Source organism: Cricetulus griseus, chromosome 5 (genome assembly GCF_003668045.3).
Source record: "Cricetulus griseus strain 17A/GY chromosome 5, alternate assembly CriGri-PICRH-1.0, whole genome shotgun sequence".
Lineage (NCBI taxonomy): Eukaryota > Metazoa > Chordata > Mammalia > Rodentia > Cricetidae > Cricetulus > Cricetulus griseus.
This window is the reverse complement of record NC_048598.1, coordinates 99,584,806-99,604,597: the sequence shown is the minus strand read 5'-3', so window position 1 is coordinate 99,604,597 and position 19,792 is coordinate 99,584,806. Positions and strand designations below refer to the sequence as shown.

The following is a 19,792-nucleotide window of genomic DNA, read 5'->3' as shown; positions in this document are numbered from 1 at the left end:
TTTCTGCAAGCTGGACAACAAGCATGTGTACACACAGGTGCACATATGCCACACACACAAACCACACAAAATAAAGCACAAATACACATACACACACATATAGCAGCACTTACAAAAAAAAACAAAAAACAAAACAAAAAACCCTCAAAAGTTAAAATAAAAAGTAAATAATAAGAAAATAAAAAGCACAGCACTTTATATGCTAAAATTAAGAAAAACAATAAATCTTTGTTGTTTTCTTCTCACTGTATAGCTCTGGCTATCCTGGAACTCAGTAGACCAGGGTGGCCTTGAACTCACAGAGCTCCGCCTGCCTCTGCATCCTGAGTACCAGAATTAAAAGCATGTGCCATCTTTCCAGCTCCTGAGAATCAATTCTTACAGTTATCCTCTGACCTCACACTTGGACTGTGGCACATTCGGGTATACATGCATATAATTTTAAAAATACTTTACAAAAAAAAAGAAATCTAGGTCAGGTACTACCTATTTTTGACAGGCAATGTGTCCCAAATATCCCTATTTCCAAATGACAAAACAACTTTTGCAAGACAGATCAGGGCTAAAATTCAAGTGGACTTGATGCCCACCCAGCAGCTCTGCAGTCTGAAGAGACAGGCCTGTCTCACCTGGAAAACACCCTGGGCATCCGCTGTCACCGCTGTGTGCAGAGGGGTGCGGCCCGAATGGTCCTGGGCATTGGTGTCCGCCCCAGCATCCAGGAGCCGCTTGGCTGCATCCGCACGAGCATAGCGGGCAGCCAGATGCAGGGCAGTCTCACCAGTGCGGTCAGTTCGTGCTCCAAGCTGGGCCCCCTGGCAGATCAGGTCGGATATGATGCTGGCTGACGTGTCATCCGCCTCATCTTCCTCAGCTGGCATCGGCTCCAGGGCTCCCCCACAGAAGGAGGCCAGCATAAGTGGGGTGAAGCCATCTGCAGGGACCAGGAGGGTGTCACAGGCATAGGGGTCTTCCTCGGGGATAATGTCAGGGGCACTGTGGTAGACGCAAGTGGGACACACTACACAGCAAGACAGGGGTAAATTCTCCCAACTGCAAAGCCACCCCAACAAAGATCACGTGATTTATCATGAAAGAGACCCCAGGAAACAGAGCGTTTAGAATAGGGGAAGGGATACTACCTCTGGTTTTCCTTTTCATGAATTCCCCACTAGCAAGCCCTGCTTAGATCAGACAGGGACTGCTTTATAGTCCCTTGCCGTATTGATTGGCCCCAGAATGAGTACATGGTTCTAGTCCACCCAGTAAGAATGCATTCTAGGACTTAGCTGGAGCTAAGTGGGAAAAATAATCAAATATCCAGGATCCAGGGGCTTGATGGGTAAAGGCACCTGCCACCAAACTGGACTGCTTGAATTCGATCCCTACGACCCAGACTGTGGTAGGAGCTAACCAATTCCAACAAGGTATCCTCTGACTTCCTCATACACTAATACACACAAATAGGTGTAATTTAAATAAACCCCAGCAAGGTGTGGTGGCACACATTATGTAATTCCAGCACTTGGGAGGCAGAGGCAGGCTCTATGAGTTCACAATCTGATCTACATAAGGAATTCCAGGCCAGCCAGGACTACATAGTGAAACACTGTATCCAAAAAAAAAAAAAAAAAAAAAAAAGTGGACAATGGTGGCCCACACCTTAACCCAAGCACTCAGGAGGCTGAGGTAGGCGGATCTCTCTGAGTTCCAGGCCAGCTTGGTCTACAGAGTGCATTCCAGGACCATTAAGGCTATCTCAGAAAAGAAAGACAGAGGCAGGAGGGGGGAGGGAGGGAAGGAGGAAGGGAGAGAGAGAGAGAGAGAGAGAGAGAGAGAGAGAGAGAGAGAGAGAGAGAAGAGGAGGAGGAGGAGGAGGAAGGAAGGAGGAAGAAGAAGAAGAAGAAGAAGAAGAAGAAGAAGAAGAAGAAGAAGAAGAAGAAGAAGAAGAAGAAGAAGAAGAAGGAAGGAAGGAAGAAGAAGAAGACAGAAAAAATTCCAACCTCATGAAGAAAGGTTCAGGATGCAAATGTCTTTAAAGTTCCCAGCTACATGCCAGTATATGCCGTTTTACTTAAACTACTTTGCATTGGGGCCCTTGTCACTTACAACCTACAGTCTGGCTTACCACACACACCAGGCACAGAAGCCCAGACACTCCCAGAAACAGTCCCATATTCGATCTATCAATAGGATCCTTTGGGGAGGGGTACTCACCGGGGCCACGTACGTTGACATCCATGCCATCAGTATCTGCATCACCCTGGGGTGGAGTCAGTGCCATGGCCGGTGCCACACGGATATCGGCGGCAACTAGGTGGTGTTGGGTCCACTGGCGACAGTCCACAGGCTCCTCGGCCCCCATGCCTGGCTCCTCTACCTGGAGGGACACAGATGCAGGCTCTGATCTGCCCTTTGGTGGTGGGAGAGGCCATGCCAGAGAGGGGATGGGCAGTCCCACGAGTGTCACTGATTAAACTGTATCCAGGTATAGGAGCCCACTGACAGCCTGCTGTCCCAAAACAATAAAATAGGATCGGGAAGAGAGCTCAGCACATAAATGTACTCGCAGATTAGACATAGCTCTCCACACACTAGGTAAGCACACCGACTGCTAAGACTGATGACCTGATTTGAACCCAGGAAACCCATATGGGTTAGGAGAAAACTGACTCTTCCAAGTTGTCCTCTGATCTCCATACAACACTGTGATACATACATGAAATCAATAAAATGTGATTTTTTAAAAGGTGTTTAAATTATGTGCATGGGTAGTATGCCTGTATGTCTTTGTAGCACATACATGCGGTGCCCATGGGATCCAGAATAAGATAAGATAAGATCCCATCTTCTGGAACTGGAGTTTCAGACATCTGTAAGCCTCTGTGTGGGTGCTGGGATCAAACACAGCCAGCACTTCATTGTTAAGCCAGCTCTCCAGCCTCTAACTTTTGTTTATCTATTTTTATAACCCAACTGCTATTTCCCCTCCTTCCTCTCCTTCCAGCCCCACCCCCATCTACTCCTCCATTTCCATTCAGAGGTGGGCAGGCCTCCCATGGATATCAACCAATCGTGGCATTATCAAATTGAAGGCTGGATGAGGCAGCCCAGTGCGAGGCTGCCTCAAAAGCCAGCAAAAGATTCAGAGACAGCCCCTGCTCCCACTGTTTGGAGTCCCACAAGAGGACCAAGCTACACAACTGTCCCATATATTCAGAGAGCCTTGGTCAGCCCCATGCAGGCTCCCTTATTGTCAGTTCAGTCTCTGTGAGCGCCTATGAGCCCAGGTTAGTTGATTCTGTGGGTTTCTTGTGGTGTCCTTGACCCCTCTGGCTCCTATAATCCTTCCTCCCCCTCTTCTGCAGGATTCCCCAAAGTCGGCCTTATGTTTCAGCCTCCAATTTTTAAAAATAAATATAGATATATAAAGAGAGCAAGATATTTGGAATTTTAAAAAATTAAATCTGCTCCTCATATTCTGGGAACTACAGATCCTTAGCCAAAGAAATATGGAGGCTGGAGGCTGTGACACATACCTATAATCCCAACTACTGGAAAAGCTGAGGTGGGAAGGTTTTTCTTTATACATTACCCTGTCCTCAGCCCTTGGGTTGTGTGTGTGTGTGTGTGTGTGTGTGTGTGTGTATGTGTCTGTGTGTATGTGTCTGCATGTGTGTGTCTGTGTGTGTGCATCTGTGTGTGCGTCTATGTGTGTGTGTTTGTGTCTGTGTGCGTGTCTGTGTGTCTGTGTGTCTGTCTCTGTCTGTGTATGTCTGTGTCTGTCTGGGTGTGTGTGTCTCTGTGTGTGTGTCTGTCTGTCTGTCTGTGTGTCCATGAGTGTGAAAGCCAAAGAACCACCTCAGATGTCATTGCTCAGGCATGATCCTTTTTCTATAAGACAGGTTCTCACTAAGCAGGGTCTTGCCAAGTAGGCTAGGCTAGCTAACCAGCCAAGAGTTTTCTGTCCCCGCCTCACCAGCACTTTGATTACAAGTGAACCACGTGATGCCTGGGTTGGGGTTTTGTTTTTGTTTTTGTTTTTCCCCAGGCGGGTTCTGGAAATCAAGTGCAGGACCTCAGAACTTTATGAGTCTGGCTCCTAGAGATAGATGGAACCCAAGACCAGCTGGGGACACTTTCAGGCTGCACATGCTGGACAAAGAACAGAAAAAGCAGTCACTCTGTGAGCCAGGGTGTTCCCTCTAAGGCCATGGTTCTCAACATAACTAATGTTGTGACACTTTAACACAGTTCCTCATGTTGTGGTGACCCCAACCATAAAATCATTCCATTGCTATTTCATAACTGTAATTCTCTTGTTATGAATTCTAATGTAAATATCTGATATGCAGGATATCTGACAGGGGACCTCTGAAAGGACTGTTTGACCCTCAAAGGGGTCACAACCCACAGGTTGAGAACCACTGCTCTAGGGTGACCCTAGACCACCCTGGGAGGAAGAACCTATGTAAGGAAGATGCAGATGGAGAAGGGGAACTCCCATCCACCCAGGTAACCTGTGACAAACCTCCTTCCCTCCTAATAAGGCAACAGAGCCTCATTAAGAAGAAAATGAGGTCACACAGATGTGGCAGTTGTCTGGAGCTGTGGCAATGGGGACTTCCCTGGTCTCTCCAGCTGACCAGGCATCCTGACCTTGGACCCTGAGGGAAAGAGTCAGAAAAGCAGCAATACCTTCAGTCTCTTGGCCTCTGGGCACTCTGAGTCCATCCAGTCTGTGGCCACCTCTCCCATCAGACTCTCACCCTTGGCCATGTTCCTTGGGGAAAACAGGAAGAAAAGGACATGAGACAATACACTGGAGACATCTAACAGGGGAGGGTTCAATGCAAGCGGAGGTCACAGAGGCAGGCCATGGTCAGGAACTGAGGGGCTCCTGGGCTGTGGACACAGGTCCCAGTGAGGGTGGAAGGATAGAGATGAAGTGACAGGAACTGTGGCAGGTGGCAGTCAAAAGTTCTTTCCATCTGTGTATATGCACACATGTGTTTTGGGCACACGAGTGTGCATGTAGGTGTGCAGCTATGAAGTTGATAAATAGGCATCATCTTCAGTCCCTCTTCAGTCTTGGTCATTGAGGCAGGGTCTCTCAACCAAACCAAGCGCTCACTGATAAGACAAGTCTCACTCGTCAGCTTGCTCTAGGGATCTGGACTCCACTTTCTAAGGCAGGCTGCCATGCCCATCAATCATTTAGGGAATTTTGGTTTTGTTTTTTTGTTTTGTTTTGTTTCGTTTTTTCAAGACAGGATTTCTCTGTGTAGCTTTGTAGACCAGGCTGGTCTTGAACTCACAGAGATCCACTGTCTCTGCCTCCCAAGTGCTGGGATTAAAGGTGTGTGCCACTACCACCAGGCTGCATTTAAGGAATTTATGACATTTCTATGGGCTCTAGGGATCCAAACTCCAGTTGGCACTCCTGCTCAGCAATTACTTGGAGTCCTGAGCCATCCCTCCAGCCCCAGACAGCCAGAGTCTCAAGGTGGATTCAGTCAGGAGTGGCACACACCATAGAACAGGGATACATGAGGAAACTGTAGGGTATAGAGGACAGTGTCAAAGCTCAGGGAAGAGGACTTACTCTCATGACAGATGGATGGGTACCAAGACTGAAAATACCATGACGAGGAGTCATGGAATCCTAGGGGAAGGCTGAAATCTGAATAGTTGTCAGTATTGAGGATGAGTCAAATTGGGATTGGGATTGAGATCTTGAGGAAATGAACACTGGAGTGGGTGGAAACAGGGGTCTGAGGTGAGGTCAAAAGGACAGGTGGGTTGAAGCCAGAGGTGATTCAGGGATCATCAAGCATACAGTTCTCCTGGTCAGGGACAGGTTGAGATGATGGCAAAGATTGAGATGGCCAATCAGGATGAGATCTGTGAGGCCAATTCAGGGTGGGGTCAGGGAAGAATACAAGTCAGGAAATGAACTGGAATAGAAAATAAGGTCAAAGGTCAGGAATCAGGGGTGATCCCCAGAGATCACAGTCTTTGGTCAAGAGGAAGAACAGTGAAGGCCCAGATGGTGTCTGAAGCTAAAGTTGGAGGGTCAGAAGTTGATTATGTGATGTGATGGACTTGGATGGTCTCTCATGGAGGGCCTCCCTATCCCTGGGGAGTGGCTGGGGGGAGCATGGGAGGATGGGAGGGCGAGGGAATGGGGGGATGGATATGTAAATAAGAGTGCTTCTAAAATAAATAAAAATGTTACAAAAAAAGTTGATTATAACCAAGATGGGGATGACCCAGAGCTTTCAAGGGCCCCATAGTTAGGGACAGATAGCAGACAAGGTCCTCACTTCATGCCCAACGCATCTTGTCCCACAGGCTCCCTCCGGCCCTTGTGGCCAGCTGCTATGTCCTTGTGTAGTGCGAAGCCCTCGGGGAACCAGAGGGTGCTGTGCTCGCGCTTTCGCCTGGCCACCATGACACCCAGGATGAAGATGACTAGCAGAAAGATGGCACCTGCCACCAGCAGCGGCAGGAGGGGCACGCTCTGCTCCGGAGGCTCCAGTGGCTCTCCTGTAAGAAGGAAGCAGTGGATGAGCCCTCAGCCAAGTGGCAGAGCAGGAACAACCCAACCAGGTGGTGTCTCAACCATAGGTGACACTTAGACATGGAGCAACTAGAGGTGAGAGGGTCTTCCCCCAGGAGGTGGCTTAGCTATGGGGCATGGCTCTAGTCACGAGGCCGGGCTTCAGCCGGAAGATGGGACTTTACTCACAGAGCTTCAGTCACACTCTAGGATTGAAGCATTCCCTGGGGCCACATGCTCTAATGTCCCTCTCTTCTTCACACCTCACCTCGAACATCCCGAAGTGGGTAGGGGAAATCAAGTCGCTCTACTGCTGACAAGGCTCCCAGGTAGTCAGCAGCGCTCTGGGCATCAGGGAAGCAGTGGTCATTCTCAGGCGACTGCAGACAGAGCCGATTGTCAATCTCCAGCATCACCACGGAGCTGTGGGAACAGAGCAAGGGGCTCCAACAGCTCAGCCATTGTCTACAGCATCCTAGGCACCAAACCTCAGAAAGCCATCTCCATCTCCACACCGCCCACACAACTCTCAGCTGGTACCCACCACCACTGTCTCTCCCAACAGGTCTTGTTGGTCACCAGTGTCCCAAAGCTGTGAATCCAATAGGGTCTTCGTTCACCCTAGTGGACACTAGGGTGTAGCATAGCCCTTTGCTGGGACATTGTACCCCTTCCCAGCTTCTCTGAAAGCTTGCCTTTTCTCCTGTCTCTTGCGGTGCTGGAAATCAACTCAGAGCCTTGAACACGCAAGGCAGGTACTCTAGCACTGAGGCACATGCTCTAATGTCCCTCAACCCTCAGGTCCCAGTGCACCCAGATCTCTTCTTCATTTCCCTCTCTCCTACTTCCTTAAGTCTCCCATCTTTCCCTCCAGCAATCGTCCAGACCCAGTTGTCTTGTGTCTGTCTCCAGCCCTCATTCACCTGCTAGGGTTCCTCCCATACTTCAAGACACCTAAGAATAGCAAGCTCCAACGTGGTCCCTGCTTTTTACTCTGTGTCCTCATCACTAAGCCACTTAAGGCAAGAAAGGGCACAAGTACCATGTCACCCATCTCCTCCACTTCTGGCTGCATCCAATCAGAACCTGCAAACCACAGTGTCTCTAAAGCCCAGCCCCCATCCGTGTCAGAGCCCAGACCTCAAGCCCTGCTCCATTCTCAGCAAATGCCTCTCTCACTTCAGATTCCCGACACCAGGCCACCAGAGGGCGGGTTCTACAACTTTCAGAGATGGGGGTGGGGAAGAATATGTGTGTCAGTGTTACAGTATATGCCTGTAATCGTAGTACTTGGGAGGGCTGAGGTAGGCTGACCATAAGTTCAAAACCAACCTACAGGGAAATTTCCAGGCCAGAGCCTATAAAACAAAAACAAGCCAGCAAAATGGCTCAGCAGGGAAAGCGCTTGCCATGGAAGCCCGACAACCTGGTTTGAAATGCTAAGCACTTACATAACAATGGAAAGAGAGAACTGACTCCACAAAGCTGTCCTCTAACCTCTACGTGCATGCAGTGGCTGGAATGTCCTGGTGCTTGGACACACACACACACCATACACACACATCATACACAAACACATCATACACAAAACACACACACACACACACACACACACACACACACACACATCATACACACATCATACACACACACACAAACACCCCTCAGACACATGCACACAATAATAAATACTTTTATAAAATTTGTTTGTTTGTTTTTCAAGACAGGGTTTCTCTATTGCTATGGAGCCTGTCTTGGAACTCACTCTGTGAACCAGGCTGGGCTCGAACTCACAGAGATCCGCCTGCCTCTGCCTCCCGTGTGCTGGGATTAAAGGCATGTGCCACCAACGCCTGGCTGTTTTTTAATGTATGTATATATTTAATTTTTAATAAACACTTTTTAATTAAAGTTATTTTTTAAAGTCCACACATGCCTTTAACTGCTCTGAAAACAACCTGCCTGTCCTGATGGAGGAGGCAGTAATACCAGATCCAAGATGCAATTTTGAAATGCCACCCCCTCACTGCTATCGGGACAATCTCATATCTGAAGGCATTTCTCATTGTCACCACGAGGAGGTGCTGTCACCTGCATTTGCCGTGTAAAACCCTAGCACTGCAGCTAGGCTCCCTGTAGTGTACACTGGATAAACACCACCACCGCAAAGAAGCCAACCCCACAGACGCTGGAAAACCTGTGGAAGACGCATTGCCAAGGAGCGCTGTCAATTAAGAAGCATGAAACACAAGGTCTGGATCATCGGTGCCCTGCCCACTGTACCCAGCTGTGGGTCACAGTTACTCACCCGATCACCTCGGGACCCAGCTCTCGCCGGACCCGGGATTCGGAACCAGGGCTCGGCCGGTGGTAGGGGAAGACCATGGCCTGGCCACGCGCATCCAGGCGGAAGCGCAGCGAGGTGCGCAGAATAGCGCTGAGTCGCTGCAGAAAATCGGCGCTGGAACGAAGCAGCTCTTCAGGAGGCAGAAGAACCGTGAGGACCAGAACCCCTCGGGCCAGAAGGGCCGGGACCTCGCTGGCGCAGTCCAGCCCATCCCAGCCACACTCCTCAGTGTTGCAGCCCTGGTCACAGCGGCCATCTGCAAAGTGGTCGGCGCAGTACTTCTCGTACACTGGGCTGAAGGCAGAGAACACATGGTCAGGGATTCCCCCAGCCACCTAAATGCACACATACTGAAAAGCAGTACTGCACAGTGACTGCACAGGAGGCTACAATGTCCTTGCATACGTCAGGCTTTCTGTAAATGCAGCTGCTGGCTGCATACCCACAAGTTCTATGTCCCTAATTTGAAATACTTAGGACTAAAACTAATTCAGAATTTAAATGATTTGGGGTTTTAGTATATTTGCATATTTGCTTACTTATTATATATGCAATGAAATATCTTTCTATACATATTGTTTTAAGGTAAAATCTCATGTATCTCAGCCTGACCTCAAACTCCCTGTTAGCCAGACAAGCTGGCACACACCTCTAATCCCACTACTCCAGGCAGAGGCAGGGGTGTTTCTGAGTCTGGGGCCAGCCTGGGCTACATAGTGATACCCTAACCCTATTTTAAAAAACAAAAACAAAAACTATGCAGCTGAGGGTGATCATGAACTGTCCCGTCTCCACCTTCGAGTGCTGAGATGGTAAGCCATTACTCGTTAGGACTTCTTGTGTGTGTGTTAGGCAAGCACTCCACTGAGCTACATCCCCAGCCCTCTGCATAATTTATGTAAGGCACCTCAGGGATGAGGCCCAAGTTTAAACACAAAAATACACGTAGCCCAAAAGTAGCTACATATTTTTAGCATGCCTGGGTTTTAGGAGTTTTTATTTCCATGCTGGGGGTTGAACCAAGGGCCTCATGCCATCTAGGCAGTGCTCTGCCCTGAGCTACATTCCAACCTCTGCCTGAATTTTGACTGCAACTTGTCAATGAAGTAAAGGATGGAATTTTCCACTGTGGCATCATGCCCATGCTGCACACAGTTCAGGGTTTCTGGTTTGGGATCAGGGATGCTCAACCAGTATCAATACATCAACCCTTAACTGCACACCTGCTGCATTCTTCGGTAGATACCGAGATCCCACCCACAAATCCTTACCCAGAAGAACTGACATCCTTGTGGGTAGAGAGAGATGGTATAGGAGACCAGTGAGGAGAAGAGACATCATTCTAGTTAGATGACAATAAACGATAATAGAAACGTGTATGTGATACTATTTGGAATTAAATTCTAGGAAGCCATGGATGTGCTGAGGGGTCACCTAGGAGTAGTTCACAAGGTAGATAACACCATCTAAGCAAAGGCTTGAAGGAGGCGGGAAGAACAAATTGGCCAGTAGGAGCAAACAGAGTGTCCCCAGGTAAGAACAGGTCTGGGACATCTGAGGAGGTCAGGGAGACTGGAATGCCTGGAAAGGTTGAGATGGAAGATAATGAGGAGAAAAAGGTAGGAGAGGGCTCTAGGCAAATAGAGGGACACACAAAAGGATGCAGAGATACAGAAGGGACAGGACAGAGAGGGACAAGCAAGGAGACATGACAGGCAGGGAACAAGGAGATGGAAGGCACACAGAAGAAACAGAGGATCCGTGGAACAGAAGGGTAGCCGTTAGAGGTATATGGATGAGCAAGTGGGACACAAAGATGGACAGACAGATGGCATACACAGAACAGACTAGCAGACAGACAGATGAACAAGCAAAAGTACAGATAGTTGGGCAGACAGTCAGACCCACAGAGTGAAAGCAGAGGACAGATAGATTCCTGCAAGTTGGTTCTCTGACCTCCACATGCACACACTAAGTAAGTGTTTGTAACGTTTTGGTTTGGGTGTTATTTTGAGACAAGCTCTCACCATGTATCCCTGGCTGGCCTGGAACTCACTACACAGAGCAAGCTGGGCTTTAATTCATATAGAGATCCACCTGCCTCTGCTTCCCAAGTCCTGGGATTGAAGGTATGAGCCACTATCTCCAGCTTAATTTTTAAAACTTTAAGAAAGACAGATGAACAAGTCATAAGTATAGACAGTCGGGATGTGTTCCTGCAGGCAGACAGAAGTAAATGGGCAAAGATGAGGCACACAGGTGAATGGAAGCACAGGTGGTGGCAGGGTTGAAAAAGAAGGAGCAGCCCCACCCATCAGACAGTCCAAAAATGGACTTCCAGGAAAACTGGGCCAAATGTGGCTTATTGACTCAGAGTGCGGCATTTAGATGGACAGAGGGACAGAGTGGGGAACTCACTTGCAGGTGCGTTCGCGGCCACCAGCGTAGCAGTCAAAGTTGTCATAGAGGCAGGCTGGAGAGCTGCAGGCTGGGTCACAGCGGCTGTTGTTGAAGAGACGCCAGCACTGCAGTGCCTCACACTGCCGCCAGGGGTCATCCACGTTCAGCGAGCAGTCGCCGCCATCCCAGCCACAGCCTGGGCTGTTGCATTCGCGATCGCAGTTCTGGTCCCCTCGCTTGGCCTGGCAGGCGGCTCTCGGGCACCGTGGCTCCTCGGGGACTTCAGGGGCTGTGGAAGGGGTCTCGCAACGCGGGCCAGCCCAGCCCGGAGCGCATACACAGCGGAAGAAAGGGGCGATCTGTACAGGCAGGCATGAGCCCCCATGCAGACAAGGGGCAGCTGCACAGCTGGCGTTAGTAGCTCCTGACGGTGACACCCTAGAGATCCGGCAGAAGGAGCCTGACAGCCCGGGAGGACAAGCACAGCGCGGCCCACGGGCGGTCTGCTGGCATGGGATACCCATTGGGCACTGCAGCTCTCGGCAGGTGCGTGCCACCCTCTCGCAGCGCAGACCCCAGAATGGCTAGTGATGGGGTAAGGGAACCCAAAGAGAAAAATTGGTAGTGAGAAGAAAAGAAACAGGAGGGTGGAAAAGAGAAGAGTGAAGGTCAAAACTTGAGAAATGGTGACCTTCCCTCCCCCTCCAAGGCCTGCAACCTCCCCTTTCCTCTCAAGATGTCACTTTGAAGATAAGCCATGCCTGCCCCAGGGGGCCACATGGCCAAGCCAGCAACTTCACTTCCAACTTCACTTCACTAAGTTACGCTAGAACCATAATCCAGCATCTCTCAGAACTCCTTTGCCTTCCACTTTTCCCTCACAGACCCTTCCCTGAGGCCACACTTCCTTCTCCTTTCCCAAGGGCCTACACCCCTGCTGCTCACACCTACCTGGACACAGTGACAGGTGAAGGTCAGCCCACCTTCTTGGCCTGCGCTGGGATGGCATTGGCCTCCATGCTGACATGGCTGGGACTCACAAGGGGACAGGGCAGTCTGACAGCGAGGCCCTAGACAAGCAGATACACGAAGATCAACCATAATGGCATAACCAGAGATTCCTGGAGGCCAGTCCATCCGTCATACTTACCTGTGAAGCCAGGATGGCAGAGGCAGTGGAAATGTCCACCTGGATCTTGTAGGCAGTCCCTTGTATGTGCAGCATGGCAGGCACCTGGGCGACACTCATTGATGTCTGCCTCACAGTGCAGACCTGTGTACCCTGGGGGACAGTTACAGCGGAAGCCACCCACCAGGTCCACACAGGTGCCATTGTGTAGGCACCGGGGGCCTGAGTCCAAGGATGAGCCTGGGCCACAGTCATCTTCATTGATCTCACAGAGTACTCCTAGGGGATTGGACAGTGGTTAGTGAAGTCTAGAGACAGCCTCTTTTCCAGTCCCCCAACCCTGGCCTTGACATACCAAGTGTGCCAGGGGGACAGGAACAGAGATATCGGGCTACGAGGTCAATGCAGGAGCCTCCATGCTGGCAGGGCTGGGAGGCACACTCATCCACATCGTCCTCACAGCTGTCACCAGAATAGCCAGCTGGACACTGTAATGGGACAAGAAAGGAATTCATTCAGCCCTAGGGGACACAGACATGCCTAGGCATACCTGTGAACACACAGAATCCCAGCACAAAAGGACACACGTAGATATCTAATACATAGCCAATACATAGGGCAGACTTACCCAGTACAAGGAAACACACTGTGCTTGTTATTTTTTTGTCAACTTGAACCAAACCTAGACATATCTGGGAAGAGGGAATCTCACTTGAGAAATTGCCTACTTCAGATTGACCTGCATGGCCCTGACTGGCTGCTTGATGTGGAGGGACCCAGCCCACTCTGGGTGGTCCCATCCCCCAGTAAGTGGGCCTGAGCTATATAAGAAGCATAGCTGAGCAATCCAAAGGAAGCAAGCCAGTAAGCAGTATTCCTCCATGGTCTCTGTTCCCGTTCCAACTTGTAATTTCCTGCCTTGGGCCCTTGCCCTGCCTTCCCTCATGATGGAGCTGAAGTTTCCTCCTTCACGTTGCTTTTGGCCAGTGTGAGACTAGGAAGGCCACCAGCACACTCGGTCCACAGGGACATATGATCATGGAAAACACCCATCTAGACACAGACACTGATACCCATGGAGAGACATAACTAGAGACAGAAACTCACACAAACATACCCAAATCCATCCACAAAGATGTATGATCATGGAAAACACCCATATGATCATGGAAAACACCCATCTAGACACAGACACTGATACCCATGGAGAGACAGAACTGGAGACAGAAACTCACACAAACATACCCAAATCCATCCACAAAGATGTGAGGGTTAGGAGATGAAGAGACGGCTCAGGGAGTAAGAGCACTTACTACACAAGCATGAGGATTCGAGTTCAAATCCCCAGCACCCATTTAAGAAGCTAGCTGTGATCTTCCATGTCTGCAACCCAGGTGCCAGGGGTAGAGACAGGAGGATCACTGAGGCGAATGCCTTTAATCCAGCACAAGAGCCAGAGGCAGGTGAGTCTCTATGAGCTGGAGGCCAGCCTGGACTACCAAGCAAATTCCAGGGCAGCCAGGGCTACATTGAGAGGCCACGTCTGGAAAAGTAGCTAACTAAAAAAGAAGACGACTTTAAAAGCAAACATGCAGACTGGGGTTTGAGTCTAGTGGTATAGAGTACTTACCTCCACACATGAAGCATCCCTGTTCCCCACCTCAAAGAGACCACACCAGGAAAAAGAAACACACCCAAGCATGATTGGCTTCTCTTCCCTCCCCGTGGGATACACACTTACCTCACACACATAGCCCCCCATGTAACCACGGCAGGTGCCCCCATGGTGGCAGGGCTGTGCTGTGCAGGGGTCCACTTCCTGTTCACAGTAACTGCCGGTGCGGCCCTCTGGACACACACAGTAGTGGGAGTGGCCCTTGTCCACACACTGTCCACCCGCCTGGCACAGCTGCTCCAACCGCACCCCTGAGAAGCAGAGAAGGACGTCAGGCATGAGACAGCCATGCAGCCTTCCCTCTTCCAGCCCACATCACACAGACATCATCCCCACTGGCATCGATCCCTAGTGTCTCACCCACACTCCAGAGGGCTGTCAAACAACTTGTCAACTAGCCCAATATTGATGCCCCTACAGGCTCAGTCTCACGCACACACACAAGATCCCAGTTATCTCCCCAAGACAGATACAGCCGCCATCCTAACTCCAGTCACACACATACTGAGCCACATACCTCATTAGATCCACATGCTACGAGGCGCCATCATTCCACTTATACTAGCAAGAGGTGTGCAGCACCCACCCTTCAGCCCCACACACCCAGCACATGCTGCCCTCACCCATCTGGACTGCAGCCTCCTTGCAGGGTAAGTTTTGTATGTCACATAGGCGGCCGCTCCACCCAGGGGGACAAATGCAGTAGGCCCCAGTCTTGACACAGCGACCCCCATTCTGACAGGGTGACTGGCTGCACCAGTCCACCAGGATCTGCAAAAGAAACCCTCAAGGTCGCCGCTGGGAGAGACCCTAGAAACAAGATGGGCTTCTCCCTTCAGGGTGCCCTATAGGCCCCACCTGGTTTCTGGACTCTTCCCCAAGGACCTGAGACACTACCCACCTGACAATGACTCCCAGTGAAGCCCTCCCGGCAGATGCATTGAAACCCTGGGTGGGTGGGGTTACAGATGCCCCCATGCAGACAGGGCTGGGAGAGGCAGGGGTCAGCCTCATATTGGCAGTGGGTGCCTGTGTAGCCAGGGCGACACAGACAGCTGAAGGAGTTCACACCGTCCACACAGGTCCCTCCATTGAAGCAGGAACTGGAGAGTAGGACAAGAGGGTCAAGTTCCACCACCTTGAAGGCCACCCTGACCCTCCTAGAATTAAGCACTTCCCAACATCTGACCCTCACTGTCCTCAACAAGCTTTAGCCCTGTAGAGACCTCACCTGGCCCCTTCACCTATGGATCCTGTCCCAGCCTGGGTCTCACAAGGACTGGAATCTGTGACTTCCATCCATCTTTGCCCTATCCTCAGACATGTGCCACCATCATCAGAGGCCTCAGGCAGATGCCAGACCCAGGAAGCCCTCTCTGGTCCCCATTCCGTCACAGGCCCCTGAGTGTCCAGCCACACCCCACCCACCTGGGGCTGCAGTCCAGCAGGTCATTCTCACAATGGAAGCCTCCATAGCCAGGTGGACAGGCACAGGTGAAGGAGGAAACGTGATCAGTACAGGTGCCGGGGCCACAGGGGCTGCTCAGACACTCATCCACATCCCAAGCACAGCTAGGACCAGCAAAGCCAGTGAGGCAAGAGCAGGAAAATGAGCCCACGCCGTCCTGGCAGGAACCACCATTGAGGCACGGGTCTGCAGTGAGCAGGAAGGAAGTCTGGTCTTTCCCTATACCCACATCAGCCTGGCCTGACCCAACTGCACTTCACAGAACTGCACTTCAGGAAGAAGCCAGATTCAACCCAGAGGAGAGACTCTTCTTTGTTTATTTGCTTTGTTTTCTTTGTTTATTTGAACCAGGGTCTTACTATATCACCATGACTGGCGTGGAGTTCAATATGTAAAATAGGCTGGCCTCGAACTCAGAGATGAGCCTGCATTCTGCTGATATTAAAGGCCCAGACAGACACCTTTTTTTGTTTTGTTTTGTTTTTCAAGACAGGGTTTCTCTGTGTAGCTTTTGGGGGAAGGTCCTGGAACTCACTCTGTAGACCAGGCTGGCCTCGAACTCACAGAGATCCTCCTGCCTCTACCTCCCGAGTGCTGGGATTAAAGGCGGGCACCACCAACGCCCAGCTTTATTTTTGTAATTTTTTATTATTACTCGTGTGTGTGTGTGTGTGTGTGTGTGTGTGTGTGTGTGTGTGTGTGTGTGTGGTATTTGTGTAGAAAGCAGAGGACAAGTTGTAGGACTGACTCGAGCTGTAGGACTGACTCGGGCCATCGGGCTTAGACGCAAACAGCTTTACCTGCAGAGTCATCTCACCAGCCCATTGCTTATTTATTTAACAGTGCTGCATATGGAACTAAGGCCCTCATGTGTGAGGCCAGCGACAGAGCTGTAGGATGCAGTGACACAGTGCTAGGCACATAGCACGGCTTGATGGTGGGTTCCCTGGGGAAGTGCCTCAGAGCTCCCTGCACTTACTGGGGTCACAGTCGTCAATGTCCTGATCACAGAAAGGGCCAGTGTATCCCTCATGGCAGAGGCACCTGAAGCTGCCTGGCAGGTTGGTGCAGGTGCCATGGGGGCCACAGGGTAAGGCACCAGCACACTCGTCCACATCCTGCTGGCATCGTGATCCTGGAGGTGACAGGGGAAGCAAAGAGGGGTGTGAGGGTGTCTGCAGCTCAGGAAGAACCTTTGGGCTGAGGCAGGGGAAGGCAAAGGCAAGAAATTGCCCCTGGGTATCTGGCACATGCCACTCCTGAACTATGTCTCTTTAGCTAGTGAATGCTCACTCTGGAGTCACCCCTTCAAACAGTTTTTGTCATCCGGCCTCGGGCATCCCAGCATCCTCAGCCCCATGTGATTCCCTCTTATCCTGAGCTGACTCTCATGGCCTGTGAATGTCTACATCCAGCTGTCTTTTCTCTAAAGGTAGAGCAGGGGTGGGTCCCCCTTGGGCTTCCCAGCATCCCCTGATATGAAGTGAGGAGCAGGAAAAGAAGGAAAAGGGAAAGGAGAAGGAGGAAGAAGAGAGGGTGTGGAAGGGGAGGAGGAGAAAAAGGAGAGGAGGGGAGACACTGATTTACCTTGCCAGCCTGGGGGACAGGAACAGACAGTCAGTTGGCCAGGATCAGACTCACAGTGGCCTCCGTGCTCACAGAGGCTTGGAATGCAGGGGGACAGCACCTCACACTGACGGCCTGTGGGGAACCAGCAGGGTTTAGATAGTCCTGAATGACTCACTGCACCCAACTGGCCCAGCCACAGAGTCCCACCCTCATACCCAGAAAAGACAAAAGAGAAAAAAAAGTGCAGAAGGGGCTGGAGAGATGGTTCGGTGCTTAAGAGCAGCGGATGTCCAATCATTTGGACCAGAGCTCAGACCCCAGCACCCATATAACAGACTGTAACCCCAGCTACATGTCAGAAGGGAACAGGAGAATCACAGGCACACATTGGCTTCCAGCCTACCCAAGAAAGCACAAACCCCAGGCTCAGGGAGAGCCCCTGCCTCAAAGGAACAGATAGTGTGGTAGAGCATGACACCTACACCCTCTTTTGGTTCTGGCTTCCACACACAGGCATGTGCACACAGAGACACACGGGGTGGGGTGGGGTGGGGGTGGGGGGCAATGACTAAACAAGGCTTTAAAGAATAGAAAGGAAACATAAGAAACAAGATGGGGACACACCCTGGAATCCAGGGGGACAGGTGCAGTGGAAGCCTATTCCATCACTGGTGCAGGTGCCACCAGCCTGGCAGGGCTGCGACTCACAGGCATCTGGAGCCAGGCTCTGGCTGCAGCGGGGGCCACTCCAACCGGGCTCACACACACAGCGGAACCTGGAGGAGGAGGCAGTCAGGGGTAGCAGGTGACCAAGGAGACAGCAGAAGACAGGTCAGGAGTTGGGGAGGGGCCTCACCCGCCGGATGCATCATGGCAAACTCCGTGACTGCAGGGCTTGTGGGCACAGGGGTGATTCGCAGGTAGGCAGAGAGGAGGCAAGGAGCCAGGTGGACAGAGACAACGGAAGCCATTTTCCCCATCCACACAGGAGCCACCGTCTCCACACGGGCTGGATGCACACTCATTGATCTCCACGTTGCAGAGGGGCCCTAGGAAGCATACAAGCAACTTCGTTCCAGAACAAAGATGCTGGGACCAACTGAGAATGAGGGAACACCTCCTTCTGTGTCACACAGCTGTATCCCCATGTGAGGCCCTCATTCTGCTGACAGGGTGACAATCTTGTAACAGTGATTCTGAGCAAGCTCAGAATACCACAAGGTAGCTTTGCTCTCTTGTGCTCTCTCTCTCTCTCTCTCTCTCTCTCTCTCTCTCTCTCTCTCTCTCAGCTCAGGCTACCACAAGGTAGCCTTGCTCGCTCTCTCCGTCTCTGTCTCTGTCTCTCTCTCTGCCGGCCTCCCTTCCTCCCTCCCTCTCTCCACCTCTCCTTTCTCTTTCTACTTTTTAAAAAGTTCATTATTTATTTATTTATTTATTTATTTATTTATTTCATGTGAGCGCTTATATGTATCTTGATCATGGTGTGTCCATGAAAGCCAGCGGAGGGCACTGGATTCCTGGAACTGGAGTTATAAGCAGTTGTAAAATACATTGAACATGGAGAAATCAAACTGGTGTTTACATAGAGCCTTCTACTTCATTCTAGGGCATTTGATACAGGAAGATACTCTGCACGCTACCAAAGGAGAACCGTGAACACCAACCCAGCCACAAACCCTTTGATCTACAATGGTGTCCTGCCTCCAAGACATGCTAGTGCAATGGTGGCATGAAGCTTGTGGGAGTGACCAACAAATATCTGATTTGACTTAAGGCCCAGTCAAGATGAAACCCATAGCCGACATTTGCTTGAGTAACCAAGAAGAACCTGAGTCTAGATAGCCCTGGGGCCTAGGATAAAACCAAATACTGCTAGTCTTAAGAAGAAAAAAAAAACCAAAAAAACAGGCGGTGGTGGTATACGCCTTTAATTCCAGCACCCAGGAGGCAGAGACAGGCAGATCTCTGTGAGTTCAAGACCACCCTGGTCTACAGAGCGAGTTCCAGGACAGTCAGAGCTACACAAAGAAACCCTGTCTCAAAAAACAAAACAAATAAACAAAAAAAAAAGGAAAAAAAAAGTAGTGATAAAATGACCCCTAATGACATTCTGCTACACTCATAGATTAGTGCCTCGCTCAGCATCATCAGAGACGCTTCCTTCTGCAGCAGATGGAAGCAAATACAGAGGCCCACAGACACACTTTATGCCGAGAGTGGACCTTGAACACTCAGCTCTAGATACATAGGATGTATCCATCAAATCCCTCCCCTCAGGGCTCAGGGAATCCTGAAGAAGAGGAGGCAGGCAGAAAGAAGCCGAGTGGGAGCCAGAGGGGATGGAGGAAACCAAGAACACATGACCCTCTAAATCAACATTATCAAAGCTCATATAAAGTCAAGACAGGAGCAGCGTACATGGTCTACATGGGTCTGCACCAAGTCTTCTGCATATATATTATAGTTTCCAGTTTGATGTTTCCTGGGATTCCTGAGTGTGTGAGTGAGTGAGTAGGTCTCAGATTCTTTTTATTGTTGTTGTGTTTGATGCTGTTTTATTTTTATTTTTTATTTTATCATCATCATCATCATCACATTTATTATTGAGAGAGAGGGTTTCTCTATGTGTAGCTCCAGCTATC

General features: G+C 50.4%; 1 protein-coding gene across 1 annotated transcript in view; it reads right to left on the bottom strand.

The window, feature by feature from the left end:
• Window positions 1-19,792, bottom strand: part of Notch3 (notch receptor 3) — a gene marked incomplete in the record, with an annotated part of 45,454 nt that overhangs the window by 11,987 nt on the left and 13,675 nt on the right. The window contains 18 exon segments of the mRNA XM_027419483.2: window positions 630-934; window positions 2,218-2,380; window positions 4,699-4,783; window positions 6,327-6,549; window positions 6,831-6,985; window positions 8,871-9,203; window positions 11,328-11,893; window positions 12,261-12,379; window positions 12,460-12,717; window positions 12,794-12,926; window positions 14,180-14,364; window positions 14,737-14,884; window positions 15,015-15,216; window positions 15,542-15,767; window positions 16,561-16,716; window positions 17,169-17,282; window positions 17,775-17,926; window positions 18,007-18,199. Coding sequence (XP_027275284.2) covers window positions 630-934; window positions 2,218-2,380; window positions 4,699-4,783; window positions 6,327-6,549; window positions 6,831-6,985; window positions 8,871-9,203; window positions 11,328-11,893; window positions 12,261-12,379; window positions 12,460-12,717; window positions 12,794-12,926; window positions 14,180-14,364; window positions 14,737-14,884; window positions 15,015-15,216; window positions 15,542-15,767; window positions 16,561-16,716; window positions 17,169-17,282; window positions 17,775-17,926; window positions 18,007-18,199 — 3,716 coding nt within the window.